This window comes from Falco peregrinus, chromosome 3, assembly GCF_023634155.1.
Source record: "Falco peregrinus isolate bFalPer1 chromosome 3, bFalPer1.pri, whole genome shotgun sequence".
NCBI classification, from domain to species: domain Eukaryota; kingdom Metazoa; phylum Chordata; class Aves; order Falconiformes; family Falconidae; genus Falco; species Falco peregrinus.
Window position 1 is genome coordinate 104,451,374 of NC_073723.1, and position 18,662 is coordinate 104,470,035.

The window sequence follows — 18,662 nt, forward strand, 5'->3', positions numbered from 1 at the left end:
CAAGGCAGCAACCACCTTCTGGCCTACCTGCAGGTTTCAAACCCAACACGCTTTCTTCCTGAAGCGGGACGCTACCTCATTTCTTTGTAGCACCATCAACATGCTCCTGGAGACGGCGCTAGAGATGGTATGCAGGCAACCCAGCCACTGTTGGGAAGCACCAGAGCCTTTTCAGCACTGTTTTTCACTACAGTTTACATGTGAAAAGAGAAAAGAGAGAGAGAAAAAAAAAACCCACACAAATAACGAGAGCTTTATTCCACAATGGAGACAGCCATGGTGAATAAATCAGATTTTCCTCGGGGCAAAAGCCCACACCGAATAAAGAATTTTGTTGAACAGCACGGTAGAGTTCTCAGGAAAAAGCAGCCCCTAACTCTCGACAAGGAAAAGAAGATTAGTCCTCTTCAGAAAAGCACCGCTGTGCGGCAACAAGCCAACACTTCACATACCTCCATCTCCTCATCCCGACTGCAGGCAAGGGAGGCCACGTGCTCCTCCAAAGTAACGTGCTCGGGGCACCAGGTTTTCCTATCGCAGCCATACGCGGCGTCACCTTTAAAAACCACCCAAAAAAACCAGTCAGTTGTGGTGCCGGATCGGCAGGTGCCCGTGCCCGGGGCAATTCGGGAATTCGGCGAGGGCCTCTCCGGACACAGACCTTTCTGAGGCGAAACGTCTCTCTGAGGCGAAACGTCTCCCCGGGGCCCATCCCCGCTGCCGCCTTTCTTCCTCCTTTCTTCCTCCTCCCCTCCCCCCCAAGCGTCCCCCCGGACCCCACGCCGCCAGGCCAGCCCGACTACACCCTCACTGCCGCGCCGCTGCACCGAGCCCTAAACGCCCCGCTGCCGCCCCCGGGCTGCGGGAGCCGGGCCAGGCCCTTCCCGTGCTGCGCAAGAAAATGGCGCCCGGCGGCGGGGCGGGGCCGCAGGCGGCAGGACCCCGGCCGGGGCTGCCCACGCCCTTCGCCTGCTCCGCGCCGGCCGAGGGAGGCGGCTCCGCGGCCAGGCGCGCCCCGGCGGGCCCGCGCGCGCCCCCCCGCCCGGAACCGCCGTGTCCTCCGCGCCGCTGAGGAGAAGGGCGGCGCGGCCGGGCTGGGGGGCAGCGCTGGCCATCGGCTCGTCCAACCCCCCCGCTAAAGCAGCTGTTCTCGGGCAGGGTGCTGAGGGGCTCGGCCAGGCGGAGAAGCGGCTCTGCGGGCAGCCCGCTGCAGCGCTCCGGCACCCTCCAAACACGGAATTTTCCCCTCACGTTCAGAAGGAGCTCCCTGTGCTGCGGCGTGTGCCTGGCGCCCCTTGTGCCGCCATGGAGCAGAGCCCGGCCCCATCCTCCCGACCCTCGCCCTGCAGGTACTTACAGAGAAATCCACAGCTTCCTGTGAAGTCGGGCTCGCAGCTGAGCCCCAGAGCAGGTGACGGCAGCTGCTCCCCCCCGCCAGAAATAAACCTCTTTCCTTCCCAAGCCAAACTTTGATCGCGCTCTTCATCACCGGCATTGCACTCTGGCGGGCGTGATCCGTGCCGGGCCAGAGTGCCATTTGTAGACGCTACAAGAAAACATGTCTCTGATGCCGACCATTACAGAAAAATCTAAAATACAGAGCTTGTTTGTTGGTTGGTTTGGGTTTTGGTGGGGTTGTTTCTCGGGTTTGTTTCCGGAGCAGATGGGTGTTTTCTTGGGGGGTGGCCTGCGGGAGGGGTCTGAAGGGTTATGGGGGATGTTGGCACCACATCTACACATTTTCTAAATGCCCCCAGGGACGGTGATTCCAACACTTGCCCGGGCAACCTGTTCCAGTGCTTGACCACCCTTTCAGCAAGGCAATTTTTTTTATTCTTTTATTAGTAATACCCAATGTAAACCTCCCCTGTTGTAACTTGAGGCTGTTTCCTCTTGTCCTGTGACCTGTTAATCTGGGAGAAGAGGCTGACCCCCACCTCGCTACAGCCTCCTGTCAGGCAGTTGTGGGGAGCAGTAAGGTCCCCCCCCCGAGTCCCCTCCTCTCCAGGCTGAACACCCCCAGTTCTCTCAGCTGTTCTGCATCAGACTCGTGCTGCAGACCCTAATGACGCTTCCTTGCCAGGAGCGCCTGGCTGCCTATGCTTCCATCCCATGAGGTGTTCACGCACGTAGCTCGCATCCCCCTGAGCCTTCTCTTGTCCAGGCTAAACAGCTCCAGCTCTCAGCCTTTCCTCATCTTCCAAAACCTCCACCACGGCGGCCCGTCCCCGGTCTGTCTCCAGGATGTCCTCTCTTGTACAGGGGAATCCCAGCACTCCATGCGTGACCTTGCCAGTGCTAAGCGATATCCCCAAGAAGTCTGTGGAAGGTGCATTGTGCCAGTGCTGAAAGAAGGGCCTATCCAGGTTAAAACAAACCAAAACCAAACAGAAAAACCCTCACAGAACTTCCTCCTCCTCCTCAGGAAATGTAGTCAAGTGAATATTCTGATGAAAAGGAGCAACAGGTTTAAATATACTGGGTTTGAAATTAAGGTGATGTTAAAAGGCATTCCTAAGGAAAAGCTACACATTTTCACTCGAATCATCCTAATGAAACATCTGCTGGGTTCAGAAGTGTTAATAGTGAAAGAGGCCATTTTCGCCAATAAGCCGATACTCTTACTGCTACTGGGTACTGTCTAAATCCTTAAATCTGACACACGTGCAGACAGCAGCATGTGGTATTGCTGACCTGGAAGGGCTGTTCAGCTCCACGGGCTGTAGCACAGTGAGACCTGCAGGACAGCTGTTAGCATACCTCAGACACAGGACAACTTACCCAAAATACAATTTGAATGGTTTGACAAGCAAAGTGAATAAAAGCAACTGCACCTCTCTGCTTATAAGTACATTTTTATTAGAGTGCAGCAACGGCTGTCAGAAGTAACATCTTGATCATCTAATTTTACAGTGAAAAAACATGGTGTTGTGAGGTTCTCATTTCTTGCCCTTTACTCTGTTTGGCCATTTGGGGTTTAGAACATCCAAGTTTAGAACAGCATTGTTATACCTGAAAATAAGGCCATTTCCTACAGGTTCTTTTGCACAGGATCAGTTCAAATGAAAACATGTTTAAAACTGAATGCTCATCCTTCTTTTTTTCCCCACGGTGATAAAAAAATGCGTACCTGTATTTCTCAAGAGCTGTACTTACCACTCATCCATAAACAAGTCTTGCTTAAGGCACAAGAAAACAAGTAACTTCCTCTCAGGCACAGAGATAAACCGCACTGAATGACAGTTTCTGCCTTTGCTGCAGATTCAGGTGAATCAGATGATTAAGTCACTGAAAAGAAGCCCGATGAAAACAAAAGCTGCTGTTTGTTCATGCTGGCTCATAAGTGTCTGTAAAATTCAGAGGATCTGCAAGTAGTAATTGCAGCCACTGTTTGAGAAAAACACCAATCTGTCTTGTAATTGACAAGAATGTATGGTACTGAAAGAAGCCAGTATGTATTCACTGTCTTTTTTTTAAGATGAAAGTCTCTGAAGGCCACAGAACTAAAGCGTTAGCATATTTATTTTAGGAAGTGGTGACCCAGAGACCATGTGCTGCAGCAGCATGATGTTCCTGAGGAAGCAGAATCGCTTTTTACAGTTTCCCTGAGATTTATTACTATGATAGCCACCCAAACCCCAGTGATAAAAGACTGGGAGCGAATCTGTATCATTATAAACAATACGGAAATACCCCGAAAATGATGTTCCTCGTTACATGCTGAATGCCTTCACAGACCCAAAAAAAGAAAAAAATAATCATTTTGTTCACTTTTTTGATCACATAAATTTTACAGGGCAGGTTTTTACCTCTCCTCCTGCCAAAAGCCAAAGGTTTGACTGAAAGAGAGTGGGGGAAGAGGACAACCGATCACTTTGGAATTCAGAAATGTTTAGAAAACACCAGGTTTGTTAGAAGAAATGAAGCGAGGGAATGGGCAGGGAGTACAGAAGCAGTGCTTAATCACGTACACAAAAAGATTTCAGGAAAAGGGGTTTATGCACGCCTTTAATTGTATCGAGAAATGCACTAGAATCCTCTTTCGTGAGAGCACAGAACACTACAGTAGAGGCAGATGTGCTTGGTAGGTTTCTTTAAGCTTTGTATTTGGCAACGTGTTCACGAGCTATGATCATCCTTTGAATCTGAGCAGTCCCTTCATAAATCTGAAAAGAAGAATTGCAAGATAGATCATTTTTGTAAAATATTTTCACAGATCTTTCTACACTTGTCAACCTTCATAGCACAAATCCACAGTGGATTAGGACGTGCAGAAAGAGAGAGAAAACTGAAGAAAATTTGAGCGTGCTTTGATTAACTACAGTGGGCTAAATGCAATAAACCACATACAAGATCTTGAGAGAGAGTCTTGTGTTCCCAGATGCTCTCCTCAAAACTCTGTAAGGTTCTCACAAACTTAACAGACATAGCGGATGAAGGATGGGGAAAATGGATTCTCTGGGGAAGCAAATACATCGTCTCGGTTTTGAAAGTGAGGGTGGAGGCAGGGAGGTGACCTGGGCTGCAAGTCTTGTATTTTCTTTGACTAGCCTTTCAAGGCCACAGCAAATATTCACATTCATCCATTTATTACCACTGCTCCTTCTTCACTAGTACTCCCTTCAACACATTATTTTTTTACCTTTTTTTTTAAGCAGGCGTTCTTGCGTTTTCCTCTAGAAACATTCTGTGTCTCACCCCTGATCTATTTGGCTTGCTGGCAGCCAAGTCAGAGCTACACGACCAAAGACGTATGTAGGTGTAACGCAGAAAGGCAGCCACGGACTCCAACGGTACAGTGCAATGTGATTCAAGGGCAACACAGTTCAGTGGTTTAAAGCGTTTCAGCTCCCAGTTCTGCTAAAGCTTGCTGTGGCAAATTGCTCCAATAAAGATTACTGAGTTTGCTAAACATCAGTCAGTCTTGCTGGATAAAGAACTGCAGCATCATATATGCTAAGAGGACACTTACGACATGGAATATTTTCTTGGTAATAATACCGCAGAAAAAGAACGGGGGATTATGGGTGACTATGGACTAAACACGACTAAATATGAGCATGTTTTGTTCTTTGGAGAAGGCAAAAATAATAAAAAAAGGAAGGGTTAATCACTCCTGACTGCGCCACACTTCTGTTAATACAGCATATGCAAGATCATGAATCCATGATACTCAGTGATGGTAATATCTCAGCTGAAGTAATCTGCCCAGTTTATACCAAAGTCTCAGGCAGACAGACAGTTTAGAGCACCGCAAGAAGCGATGAAGAGAACAGCATTATACGTAAGGCATCTCCACTTGACAGAATACCAAAGCAAGCATGGCTATTTTGATCACTTCTTTTCTACAGTGCTTTTTTTCTAAGAGTTCAAAAGCTTTAAAATGAAGAGTCCATGCATTTCAGAGTTACCACATGAGAAAAAAACCGAACCACTACAGTCGTCTTATGTAGGTTAAGTTGTTGATCTAACCCAAAGAGTTTTGTATGTAAGAATCTGCCTCATTTGAATGCCCTTTCTTTGAATGGAAGGATTATTGCTCTCACCCTCAATTTTTTTTTCCCATATGTTCACATCATGATTTCAATCAGTAGCCATTAGTTTCTTTTCTATAAAATGTATGCATTCCTCTGAAGATCACTCCCTCTTTTACTCACCTGGTAGATCTTAGCATCTCTCATTAGTTTTTCTACAGGATATTCAGTATTAAATCCATTTCCTCCAAAAATCTGCACTGCATCTGTAGCTACTTGGTTTGCAACGTCACCCGCGAACGCTTTTGCGATGGAAGCATAGTAGGTATTCCTGCGACCGGCATCGACTTCCCACGCAGCCCTTTGGTAAGCCATCCTAGCCAGTTCCACTTTCATTGCCATTTCAGCAAGCATGAAAGACACCGCTTGGTGCTGTAAATGATGAAATAAACCCAGTTAACTTTGCCGGCTTAAAATTCTATGACATCCAAGAATACAGTCTTCATACTTCTGAATCTGCAAATTCAACACGCTCAGGAAGCTTTGAGTTCTACAGAATCTGGATCAGGCTCTCAACTCTATGCTGAGTTAGACAGGTTGTTAATTCTAAATCCACTTAAGTCACAGGGATGAAGTGTTGAAGTTGTGCTTTACTTTTCGTGAGATCTCTATGTCGCTTGTTGTTTATTCACAAGCAGTGTGACTGGCCATGTTTTCCATTCATATTAATACCATGAGTCTTGTTTCACATACCTCACAGAGGTGTTTTTCCTTCCCTGAAAATCCCTGTGCATGAGACTTGAAGAATTTAAGTGTGTCCTGACAGTACAGGAGTTTCAGGATTTTGGGTGGAGTTTTCTTTGCGATTTTACTATTTTCATCAAGAAGTTATGGAAGAATCCCAGGAGTTCCTGCATAGCTAGATTTACTCAGACAGTGCGGACCTATATACTTGAAAACCCAAGAAATGGCAGGCATAGAACAACTCACACGTCCTAAATATCGAGGAAGAACACCGAAAATTCACCAGTGGGACATCTAGTATCAAAACACAGCTTTTTGATGTATTTGTTTTTATACATTTAACTTACTTCAACAATTGGTTTCCCAAAGGTTTTTCTCTCCAAAGCATATTTAGTAGCTTCATCGAGTGCTCTTTTTGCTAACCCAACAGCACCAGCTGCTACCTGAATTAAATATAGCACAGAATGAAAATCAGAAATTCCTACTGTACTTTGCAAGTAACTTATTTCTGATACTTACGGGTGGCCTGGTCTTATCAAAAGCTCCCATTGCGATTTTAAAGCCAGCTCCCTCGGCTATTAATACATTTTCTTTTGGAACTCTTACGTCTTCAAAGACAATACCCCTTGTATCAGAGCAGCGCTGACCCATATTCATTTCCTGAAAAGCAAAGTTTACAGAGGTCCAGCTACACTGGATTCTTGCAATGTACGGCACCTTCTTGTTCTTTACTTTTTTTGCATTACTGGTTTAGAAGTGAATTCTTGGCTTGTCAAATAAGAGATGCACTCTTCACCTTTCTTCCAATTTGGATTCCAGGGCTATTTGCTTCCACGATGAATCCAGTAAAGGCTTTGCTTGCGGGGACTTTTGGATCTGGATTGGTACGAGCTAGCAAAAAATACCTAGTGTAAAACAAATACGAGGGAGTCAGCTCATCCTCACAATTAACAATCAGATACTTTTTTAGCTCACACGTTAAATGTTGGTTTTGGTTTTGTGTGTGTTGGTATCAGGAAATAAACCACTGAATAAGTTAGCAACCCCTTATTCTTGGCCCTTCCAAAAAAGTAAAACCCTGAGAGGGAGCAAGAGAGAAAAAGTGTCAATGCATCTCTTGCTGCAAAAGTCAAGATTTAATTCAGTTCCTTCAGATCAACATGCAAAGGTTCTCCACATTTTCCGTGTGTTGTAAGTCTTAATATTACAATCAGCTTCACAAATAACACAAAAGAAACCAATTGCCAGCACGCAGATAAAGATGTTTGCTTGGGAAATACAGTATTGCATGCAAAATGTTCTATTATCCTCTTGGTTTTACTATCTTGGTTTTACTCTTCGAAGTTGTAAATAGTTTTTTTTCTGTTAGCAATTAAAGAGTTGTGTATCACGTTTACGGTGTTCAGTAACATCAAGCGATAGCTGATAGAATGATCAAAGAGAAACTATCTTGAACAAGGAAGTAATGAGAAAAGAAAACCTTACAGCTTTCCCTCTGGATTTAGAAGGAATTTAGTGTTGGGGATGAGCATGATCTTACATGAGACATGATGCAAGAGGTGCATCTTGTAAAGCACCTCCATAGACACCAGAGCACCACCTGCACTCTTTGACACTTGGAAAGCGTCTTCCCTTAAGAAAATAAAATGTAAGAGCACAAGCCTGGAGCTTTTCTGTCTTCGCTAACAGCTAGGGCTGTTTCTAGTCCAATGAGAAGCAACTGATGTCGGCCACCGCACCCACAAAGCCAGGTCCCCTGTAACACGAGCTTCTGGAGTACTGTGGCAGTTAAGTGTTGCTGCCCTTCCCTGAGGAGTGTGATAGCAGCCACAACTGAGAGCCCATTCCCTGGGGGGTCGCACACAGGACACACGCCTCCCCCAAGACAGAACAGAACAACAGAAAACGTAATGCCAGTGGCAAGTCAACGCACCAGTTTGCTTTCCCACCGTTTGTGATCCACATCTTCTGGCCATTAATAACGTACTCATCTCCTTTCTTCTCAGCCTTGGTTTTTATACCAGCCACATCAGAGCCTGCTCCAGGCTCTGTTACACAGTAAGCCTAAAAGAAAAGAAAACGCAGAATCCTGAAGAATAAAGTTCTACTTTTAAGCAACCAGAAATTACTGCAAATTATGTGCACCAAACTGATCTGTAAACATTTTAAGTGAACCGCATGGAAAACCCCAGAACGCATCCAAAAGGCCCAACAAGGGTCTGCACAAGAATCCAAACATGTAGGGGTCGATTTTCCTCATAAATCCATAATAATTCTTACAATTGTCTTTTAATTTTAATGGTAAACAGGCACATTCTGTAACTTTTCATAAGTCATCACTTCCTTATGCTTCACAACTCCGATATGGAAGCCAAAGACCTTTCAAATCTGAAAATAAGAGCACAGAGTAACACTTTATGGTTGCTGTGCTCTTCATTTTATGAGGCTCCCTTGTTCAGATTTTAACACACTGCACATGAATCTTTATTACCTTAACAGAGAGCGCCTGTATAATGTTTAAGATCCATAAATGCAGATCAATGCCCATCTGAGTGGAGTCTGCGCTCATACAAACCTTGCATTTTTCTTAGACTCCCACACCTTCTCTTGAAAGGGAAATAAAAGGCACTGCTTTTCGGTAAGTGACTCAGCATGGTTTTCCAGGTACTACCTTCTGTTTGCTTATTGAATGCACTTAATTCAATATTCCTTGACTTTCAGAAAAAGCCACTGTTTATTTACAAACCAAAACAGGCTACACTGTGAGTAGATATCAGTGTTTAAAAAAAAAAACAAAACAACCCAACCAAAACCGTAATTAATACAATTTGGGAACAGTCTGCAATGCACCTAAGTTATACTTACACACATCATTGGTTCCTCTGTCATTCTTCCCAAGTATTTTTTCTGTTGCTGCTCATTTCCTGCAATGATTACTGGCATTTGCTGAAAGAAAATATTTAGACCATTAATCCATCTTTCTAAAGGGCACAGACTCTAGTCTAAAGGCGGTAAGAAATGACAGAACTGACCCCTAGGGAGTTCGCCTCGATGGCTGTTTGAACCCCGGTACAGCCGTAAGCCAACTCTTCCGTAATAAGGCACGCTTCAAAACTGCCAAGGCCAAGACCACCTACAGTTGAAACATTTCATGGACTAAAATGAGCTAAAAAATTGCAACATATTAGTGATTTACAAAACCTACTTATCAAAATCATATGCCCTCACATACTTCTGACTGCGTGTTGCGTACAATTAGACATTCCCATGCCAGCTTTTTAAATAAAGTTTTGTCAGATTAGTGACAGATGATTTAAAAATTACATTTTGCAGTTCCACGGTGATGGTGTGCTTGGTGTCGGACAGATTGCACAAAATGTACCAGTGGGACCTCTTGGCTACTTCGCATCTGAGAATTTCCCTAAGAGTTCTTAGGAAGCAGAGAAAGGGCCACAAGGGCTGCTGAGCTTCCACAGCACTAAGGAAGAAAAGAAACGCGTCCATACCAGTTAGCAAAACAACCCAGTAACCTGCTTCTGGCAGAAGCCAACACTTTGTGAAGTGCGTAACAACACGGTAACAATGCAGCAACGCTTCCCTGAAATATTTTCACAGCCTTTGTGTGACTTCCCCAGCCAAAACTATCTTTGTTATGCTAGCCCTTGACAGATGTTTCTTCTGTGAATTCTCCCAGTCTCTTTCTGAACCTGTTTACAGTTTTAGCATTGATACCGTCCAGGGGCAATGAGTTTCACAAATGAACTACACACTGAGTGTAGAACCATCTCCTTTCATTTCTTCTGAACCCGCCGTCTGCCGACTCCATCTGATGCCTTCTCATTGTACTGAAGGGGACAATGAGATGTCATCCCTTTTCACACTCTCCACGACACTGGCATGATAAGCATTTCTCATGCAGAAGCTGTTCCGTGTATTTCATCATCTTTGTCATCCTTCTAGGAACCTCCCTCATTTCCACAACAACCGTCTGAGGTGGAAGGATCCGACTGCATAATGAACGAGAGGCAAGAGCAATTTGGGGGCAAGCAGCAGCATAGTTATGGCTTCTGCTTTTCTCTTTGTTCCCTTCTTGATTTCTGACCTTCAGTTGATGGTTTTGACCACTTCCGGTCATTATGCTGACATCTTCACAGAACTCAGTATTATAACCCCCGTATCTCTTTGTTTCACAGGTAATAACTAGTTCAGAAGACACCATTTTTTCTGTGAGGTTTGGATTGCTTCTTCCCTTTCTTGTGTGCATCACTTTTCCTATTTTGGACTTCATCTGCCATTTAACAGTCGCTCAGTTTCACCACCTCCTCCTAGAGCTCTTCACACCAGCCTCGTCTTTTCTGTAGCAGGTAAGTCAGCATTATCAATAAACTCTATGACCTCAGTATTGATCTCCTTTTCCAGACCTTGTAAAGCAGTGGTGTCCAATTTGTCACTTCCAAGTTTTAATTTAATAACCAAGTGATTCTACATTGCAGTAGTCCAGCTGTTTCAGCCTTGAGTGTCTGTGGCTGAATAAACATGATCCTCACAACTGCTCCTTTGATCTCTTTAATTCAATTTTTGATACAAGATATACCCTCTAATAAGTCTTAAAAAAACCCCCAGGGCCTGCTATGGACATTTCCCCAACTTTGTTTTCAGGTAACATATACACGTGAAAAAGAAAATCTAAAATTTAACATTTTTTCCATCGTTACTCATATACCTAAGCACTGATCCTCTGCACCTCCTCTGAACTGGAAATTCATCCTTCTGGCTTATTGTCTTAAATTGCTCCAGCCTGTATCACAGAGTAGGTCAAAATACGACCGTCTAGTTTCTCTGCCTCATCAGATGACACAGCACACCAGGGGAACATTAGGCAGTTGTAATCGTGGGAGGAAATCTGGTTATAAATTACTAAATCACAGCCTAATTTGTTGGGTGATTACATCCACCCCTAGTGGCACTTGTATGTGTCAACCTGTGTACTGATTCAATTTAGATTATTGAAGTATGCGACTGTTCATTTTATACAGAATCCATCATTACACACACAAATACCCTCTAAGGCCTTTTCTTTGGTTTATTTTACAGATTAAAAAGAAGATTTACCTACCACAGCTTTCTGGTATGTGTGAATTTATAAGACCAAGTTCCCAAGCCCGTTTTATGAGTGGAAAAGGATACTGAAACAGACAGGGAAAATCACTGTCTGATTCATCATAGTTAACATTTTACATTTTACACAGGTTAAGGTCAAAATCTCTCTTTTCCCCTGCCATATGGTAGATTTACCTCTCCAGTTTTGTCATATTGTGCAGCAACAGGAATGATCTCCTCCACAGCAAATTTACGAGCAGTAGCTTGAAACTCTTTCTGTTCATCAGTAAGTTCTATTACCAAAAAAAAAAAAAAAAAAAAGAAGTCACCGATTTTGCCAGTTGTCAGACTATGAGAAGAGAGAAAACAAGTCTCAGTTCCTTCCAGGACAATCCAAAGCACCAGGACTTACCTTCCTGGGCCTCTCCAGAAACCAAAGCAACTCAACATCCTCCTTCTCTCTAGAGAAAAAGCTCCACTGATCTCTAATTGATGCCTACGGTGCGCTTACTTACTTATGACAAAATTCTTCCAAAAATATTGAAAACCGAGTAGGAAGTGCCATGTAACATACAAGGTATTACCAAAAGAAATGAAAAGCATGCTGTGCTAACTAAACGAAGGAGATGGAGGCAGATGAATGTTGCTTATCTGATGAATCTGGCTGCTCAGTTTCAAGCATTGACCTGCTGACCCACTAAATTTGCCTTTACGTATCTAATACACCGGGGATTAATTTCTTTATAATATTTCTTTATAACTAAGTTCAGTTAAGACTACATAGAGTTATTTTGACATTTTAAAAGCCAATGTGAGGTAGTTATTCAAAGCTAAGGCAACTCTGGCAGTCACACAAGCTCAAGGCAGACCTCAGTTAAAAAAAGAAAATCTCATAAATATCACGTCAATACCTGGGCCTTCCCGAGTTAGAGAAGAAAGTAATTTGGGGTTTCAAATAATTATTAAAAAAAAAAATAAAATAGAAATTTATTCAGGATGAACACCTTAATTGTAAATTCATACTGAACTGCAATACAGTTGTTTGCCGTTTGTTTTTTCCCCCTAACGCAGCAATTTGTCTTTAACTGTTCTCTTTCTTTCAAAAACCGCAATGACTACCAAAGCTAAAGCCAGATGCAGGTTTGCTTATGTGTATGTTTTGAGCAGGTTTACTGGAACGTGATCTCCATCCATGCCCTGCAATGGTTTGGAGCATCTGCTAAAGAGAAAAAAACATGAGCTGCAAGACCTTTGCTGCACAAGTCCCATAAAGCTACCAGCCTGACCGCAGCACAACCGCACCATGAAGCACGAAGAACACAGGCAATAACAGCTGAAAATACCATTTTTCACTGTGTTGACAGAGAATACTGAAAACATCTATACAGTTAAAAGGTGAAGAAATGCAGGAAGACCACTGCTAGGCATAGAAGCACTGAATACTGAACTGCTGAGTGAGAGTGTATTCATAGTTCAGGATGGTATTTTTCCAGTGGGCAATGTATTACTCATTGGAGTTTTCACAAGCTACAACCTCTGCAAAATGGTCTGTTGCTTTCTTACTTAAGTTTTACCTTCTCACCTATGCTCTCTTGCCTAACTGCTACCACTGTTATGCAGGAGAACAAATCAATCAAAGAATACCAACAAGCATTTAGAAAGACCTGAATCCTCCCAAACATTGCCTACCTCACTTTATCTGGAAACAGACAAGGAGAAGATGAGGTGGAGAAAAAGCCAGGTAACTGTGATCCTGTTTGGGTTTGATTTTTGTTTTCTAACAGATGATTCAGTCATACATAGCTATGCCAACAAAAAGCCTGCTCTCAACTACAAGTCCTGAATTCAAAGGAATGCTAAATTGTGATACCCTAAAAAAGTGATACCCTACATCAAAGAAGCTTCCAAGTTTACGTGAGAGCAGGCAGCCTGTTGTGGTTTTCATACTCGAGTGGTGAGCAAGGTCAACACTCAAGTAACTGAAAAAAGGCAACACTCCCCCTTGACAAACGGAAATAGGGATCGGACAGGGGTGGCTCATAGCCGGAGGTGGCACAAAGGAGTGACAAAGGACTGCAGGTCACAACACCTAAGGATTTGGGTGACCACCTGCTCACTCCATCGACCTCCCTGTGTTGCGTGAATTGGTGGACGCAGTGCCAGGTCATGAGTGGCCATGCTCAAACCCAACTCCTCCTTCATGGCACCAGCTCTGCCACCATCGGCACCACCACCATGACATATGACTGCAGGTGGAGCCTGAACCCCAACCACCCGGTGCCCAAAGCATCGCCGTCACTCCGCCACAGACTGACTGCTGTGCCTTCTACTGCCACTGTCACAGCGACGCTTTGGGGCAGGTGGCCGCATCCTGCCAGCGATGCTGCTGCTGCCCGGGGGCCATGGCGTCCCTGACCAAATTCCCTTCACCTTCCTCCCAGTTCAGGGGTGGCTCTGGGGACAGGGAGAGCATGGAAAGTCCACTGCCTCAGCTGTGAGCCCTTCGCCCTGCCCAACAGGTTATCAACAGCTCCACATCTTCTTGCATGAGGAATATTTTTAATTCCTAACAGGAAGGTTAGTCCTTCAGAAAGCAACTTTTAGACCCGGTATTAGCAAACACCACTTGCAGCGCAGACAGGGAAGGCAGCAGCCAGGCTGGGAGGGCACACACTGTGCCTGGGGGCTGCCTCCAGGCCTGGGAGGTGGCGGGGAGCCCGGGGGGATGCTGCTGGCACAGCCAGCTCCCTCCAGCCGGTTACCACCATGAGGCCTTCAAGAAGACTCTTCTTCCAGCTCATGGCTGCACAGGTGATCTTGGCTCTGCTGCTTCCCACAGCGTGCCCGTCAGGCCCCCAGTCCACTGCACAGCCCCTTTGCTCTCAGGCTTGTCAAGTACAAGGCCCATGCCTTCACACCAGCTTGGTGCTGCCTCCTCTCCTCTGCGCGGGCACCTTTGTGAAATCCCGTATGCTTTTGATGTCCAGAGCTCAAAGAGCACAAACTGAGCTACACCCGGGAGTTTCTTTTGCAGGTTCTTTCACAGTGAGATGACCACAGACCAGGCCTCCTGCCCCCTCACTTGCCCCCGCTGCTCTTTGACCTGGATCAGAGCCAGACGAGAACTGGCATCTGCCGCCATGCAGCACAGGGCCAGAGGCTCTGTGAGTTTTGGAGGAGATCAAAGTGCAGAAAGTGCTTTTGGAGCAGCGCATGGAGTCTGGGGAAAGCCCCATCAGGAAGAGCAGGCAGGGATCCCGTCCTGCAGCCCTGCTGCGGACCAAAGTACATGCCAAAGCCTTCCTACTGCCGCTGCGCTAGCCTCTTGCCACTCCATCCCCTTTGGTTGCTCCACACGGGACCCCTGTCGCAGAGCCAGCAGACCCCCTTCTGCCCGCAACTAACCAAGTTCAGCCTGAGAGGTCCCCAGCAGCTTCGGCTAGCTGACACCTCTGACTAATGGAGTGCTGGGGCAGCAAACCGTGGGTTGGGGACATTACCAAGCTGGCTAGGAGTGCAGGGGAGTGGAGCCTTTGCCCTGTGCTACAAGGTACAGGTGAGGCCTCTTGACAGACAGCTGGACTTGTCCAGGGAGGGACCATGCTCCAGCATCATCTCCAGGGCCATAAGAGCTCCTTTCACCGCAGGATCAAGAGGAAGCAAAGGCCTCTAGTGGCCAGAGATCCCAGTTCAGCTTGAGGTGTGCTCTGCAGCCCTGGGTGGGAACAGAGCTGGCAGCTGCAGCACCATCACTTGCTGGGGACCAAGAGAAGAGCAAGAGGAGGATGGTCCTGGCAGCTTCAGAGGCAGGGCCCTGTTCAGCTCCTGCAGAGGGGACATGCCTAGGTGGGAAGCAGCCCAGGGCATGCATGCTCAAGCACCTCCAAGTCCTTCCTGCCTCCAGCAGGTGGAGAGGAGGCCAGCAGTTGGCAGGCCTGGTTGTCTTGCAAGGTCAGGATGCTGGGGCTGAGCAAGCACGGGGGCTGCAGCCACAGGCCATCCACAAGCCTGAAAGGGTCTCCCTCCTCTCTTGCTGGTCAACTAGTCCAGCTTCAAGTTCACTAGTGAGTTGTGCACGCACACACGGCTCCAACCAGTAGCTTGCCCGAGACACTGGGGCTTTCTAAGCGCTGGCTGCCTGTGACCTGTGTCCCAGTCAGCCTTTGCTAGCAGCCAGGCCTGGGGACCCACCGCACAGCGGGTGCAGAGTGAGGCCACACTAGCAGCCAGGTCTGGGGACCCACCGCACAGCGGGTGCAGAGTGAGGCCACACTGGAAGGGCTTTGGGGTGGCTCTCCAAAAGAAGACAGCGGGTACTGTGGTGATTGGGTGCAGGGCTCAGGCAAGCAGAGCAGCCAGCACTTTGCTTCTATGTGACTGGCTCCTTGATCCCCCCTTCTCTCCATTTGCTGTGGTCCTCATTTCCCCTGACTCCTCCCTTTCTCAGCCCAGCTGTCCCCCCAAGCACGGGACCTACCCTAGTCATGTTTTGACCCCTTGCTCCTAGGTTTGCCCCATCTGTCAACACACGTGGTCTTTGGGTGCTGTTAGCTAGGTCCCCTTGGACTTGCATGCCATTACTGAGGGACTTTCCTGGGTACTGCTGTCCCTGCCAGATTCCTCTCCCCAGAACGACCCCAAGCTCTTCCTTCAATGATCTGTGAAGCGTGGCCACCTCTGACGGCTTTCCCTGCTAACAACCTGCCAAATGTGGTGCTGGAATAGCAGAGTATCCCCAGAAGACAAGTTGTCTTCTCCAAGGACGCCTTCTGCTGGCTCTCAGCAGAGGCATGGGAACCGGTACCAGGTCCATTTTCAAAACACAAAGCAGCCTTGAGCACACTTGCTCTGAGGTCCACTTCTGGGGCCTAGGAAGCCCTGCTGCGCCTCAAGGGCCTTGAGAGCAGCTCTTCCACTATCAGACAGAGCTTTCCCAGTCCTCAGAGGGACACAGTTGCTGCCTCCGCTATCTCCCTCTGCTATCTGCCATACGCATAGCCACACAAGCCAGGGTGGCAGCAGGGAGATACCGCACCCCTGACAAACCTTGAGCTTCCATCCTTCACACCACTGCCTTCTACCCTCTAGGGACATAGCCCTACTGTTCAAGTGCAATGTACGTGCCTGGCTCCTGTTTCTCTCCTGCTTCTCTCCTGCACTGCAGCACGTGAGCAAAGCTTCACCACACTATAGCAGAAGACAGATTGATGCAAGAATTAACAAAGACAAGGAAAATCATGGCATGTAGGGCTGAAAGCAGGAGGATCTCCTCTCTTTAGAGCTTCACTTATAGAACCTAGAAGTCATAATTGCCTAAAACAGCATGAGGCCCAGGTGCGCAACATCAAGCGGCTGCTCCTTCACCAAGGCTACAGCAACTACGCCAACATGGCCCGACATGTGCTTGGCCTGGCCAGTGCCCCTCCCACTTCAGGTCCCCACCGCCGGGGGGGCTTATACCCCCTTCCCCATCGGCAGGCCCCTGCCCAGTGCTCCTCTTGTCCCAGAGGCATGGCACTCTGCCCAGAAAGCCCTCCTAGTGTTCCTGGCAGCCCACGGCTCCCCATCCCAAGCCTGCCACAGCTCTCTTCCACACACCCACCATCACCATGCAGTGAGGAGAGCCAGCCCCACCTTACAAGCCCACCACCCCTTCCCAGGCAAGGCTCGCTCGACACAGCCTCGCTCTGCAGGGAACACAGCTCCGGCAGGTGCCGTCAGAGAGAAGGAGCCAACCCCCGTGCTGACGGTGGCCACCCAACAACCCCTTTGTCCTCTCTCCTCCTCTGCAGGGGGACAGCGGTGGGCCTCTCATGTGCCAAGACAGCAGTGCAGACTACTTCTGGCTTGTTGGTGTCACCAGCTGGGGGAGAGGCTGTGCCCGAGCCAGGCAGCCCGGAGTCTACACCTCCACTCAGCACTTCTACGACTGGATCCTGCTACAGATGGGCCTGCGCCCAGCAGTGAGGGCTACTCCAACAGCACGCGCTTGGAGTCATTTTGTCACCACGTCAAGCCCCGTTCCAAGGCCAAGGCCCACAGCGCAGCGCAGTCGGGCGGCTCCTGCCCATTTCCAGTCCAGAAGCTGCTGGACTTCTTTAGCCGGCTGCAGGAGCTCCTGCAGTACCTAAGGGGAAAAACGGTGTGAGCAGCAGGACAAACGGCACGCAGGGCAGGCTGCAGTGTGCCACCACCGTTTCCTTTGGGGCAATGCCTGCCGATGCAAAGGCCACCTCAGCGTCAAAGGGCTGCTCTGCCCTGCGCCCGTGCCTCGGGACGCACACACCTGATGAGGCTGACCACGTGCTTGAAATAAAATGTTTCGGTGCTCACAGCAAACCAGGCTTTCAGCTCAAGTCAGTCTCCTGTGCGAGGCAAGGACGTCCACCGCCCGGCACCTGCCAAGCGAGGCAGGCTGCAGGCAGACAAGGCGGGCACAAAGGGAAAGAGTCCCTGCAAAGGGCTGAAAGTGGGCCTGCTCAGGGAGGAGGGGGAGGCTGCACTGGAGGAAGGGAACACAGGTCATCACGGGGCTGGAGGGCTTGGGGAAAGGAGCTGGAAACACAGAACGTCTTTGGCCAGCTCCTGGTGGGATCCCGCTGCGCTTGTGGATGAGCCACAAGTGACTTTGAAACTGGACTCTCGTGACCCAGGACAGACGCGTCTGGAAAGACCCAAGGGTTGCACTGAGGATTTGGGGAAGGAGCTTGCCTTCGAGCCCCACATATGCCACAGACTTCATTTCCATCCTGTGTCGCGGTTTAACCCCGGCCGGCAACCAAACACTACCGGCAACCAAACGCCACGCAGCCACTTGCGCACTCCCCCCCACCCGGAGGGGTGGGGAGGAGAATCAGAAAGCAATGTAAAAGTGGAGGGTTGAGATAAGAACAATGTAATAATTTAAACAGAAGAAAGAGTGAAGAACAACAGTAACAATACCAAGAAGAAGAACAACAATAACAATTAGGATGGAAAGGTGGGAGGAAAAGGGTAAAATCAAAAGGAAGGGAGAAGGAAAAAAAGGAAATGATGCCCAGTACAACTGCTCACCACCCGCTGACCGATGCCCAGCCAGTCCCTGAGCAAGAATCCCCCCACCAGCTAACCCTCCAAGTTTCTATACCAAGCATGACGTCCCACGGGATGGAATACCTCTGTGGCTGGTTCAGGTCAGCTGACCTGGCTGTGTCCCTTCCCAGTCTCTTGTGCCCCTCCAGCACTCTGGCTGGCAAGGCCCAAGAAACCAAAAAGGCCTTGACTTAGCAGAAACGCTAGGCAGCAACAACCGAAAACATCAGTGCGGCTACCAACATTGTTCTCACATCATAGCCAAAACACAGC

At 47.8% G+C, this 18,662-nt stretch overlaps 1 protein-coding gene across 1 annotated transcript; it reads right to left on the minus strand.

Annotated features, from left to right (window-relative positions):
- Window positions 1-2,837: 2,837 nt before the first annotated feature.
- LOC114014148 (medium-chain specific acyl-CoA dehydrogenase, mitochondrial) lies at window positions 2,838-12,557 on the minus strand. Its single transcript, XM_055801086.1, has 11 exons — window positions 12,438-12,557; window positions 11,514-11,611; window positions 11,335-11,404; window positions 9,251-9,351; window positions 9,084-9,164; window positions 8,152-8,282; window positions 7,015-7,123; window positions 6,738-6,878; window positions 6,566-6,661; window positions 5,658-5,906; window positions 2,838-4,166 (listed from the first exon to the last, which is right to left on the minus strand). The coding sequence occupies exons 1-11, from the start codon at window positions 12,532-12,534 to the stop codon at window positions 4,095-4,097; spliced, it is 1,245 nt and encodes a 414-aa protein (XP_055657061.1). The 5' UTR covers window positions 12,535-12,557; the 3' UTR covers window positions 2,838-4,094.
- Window positions 12,558-18,662: the final 6,105 nt, after the last annotated feature.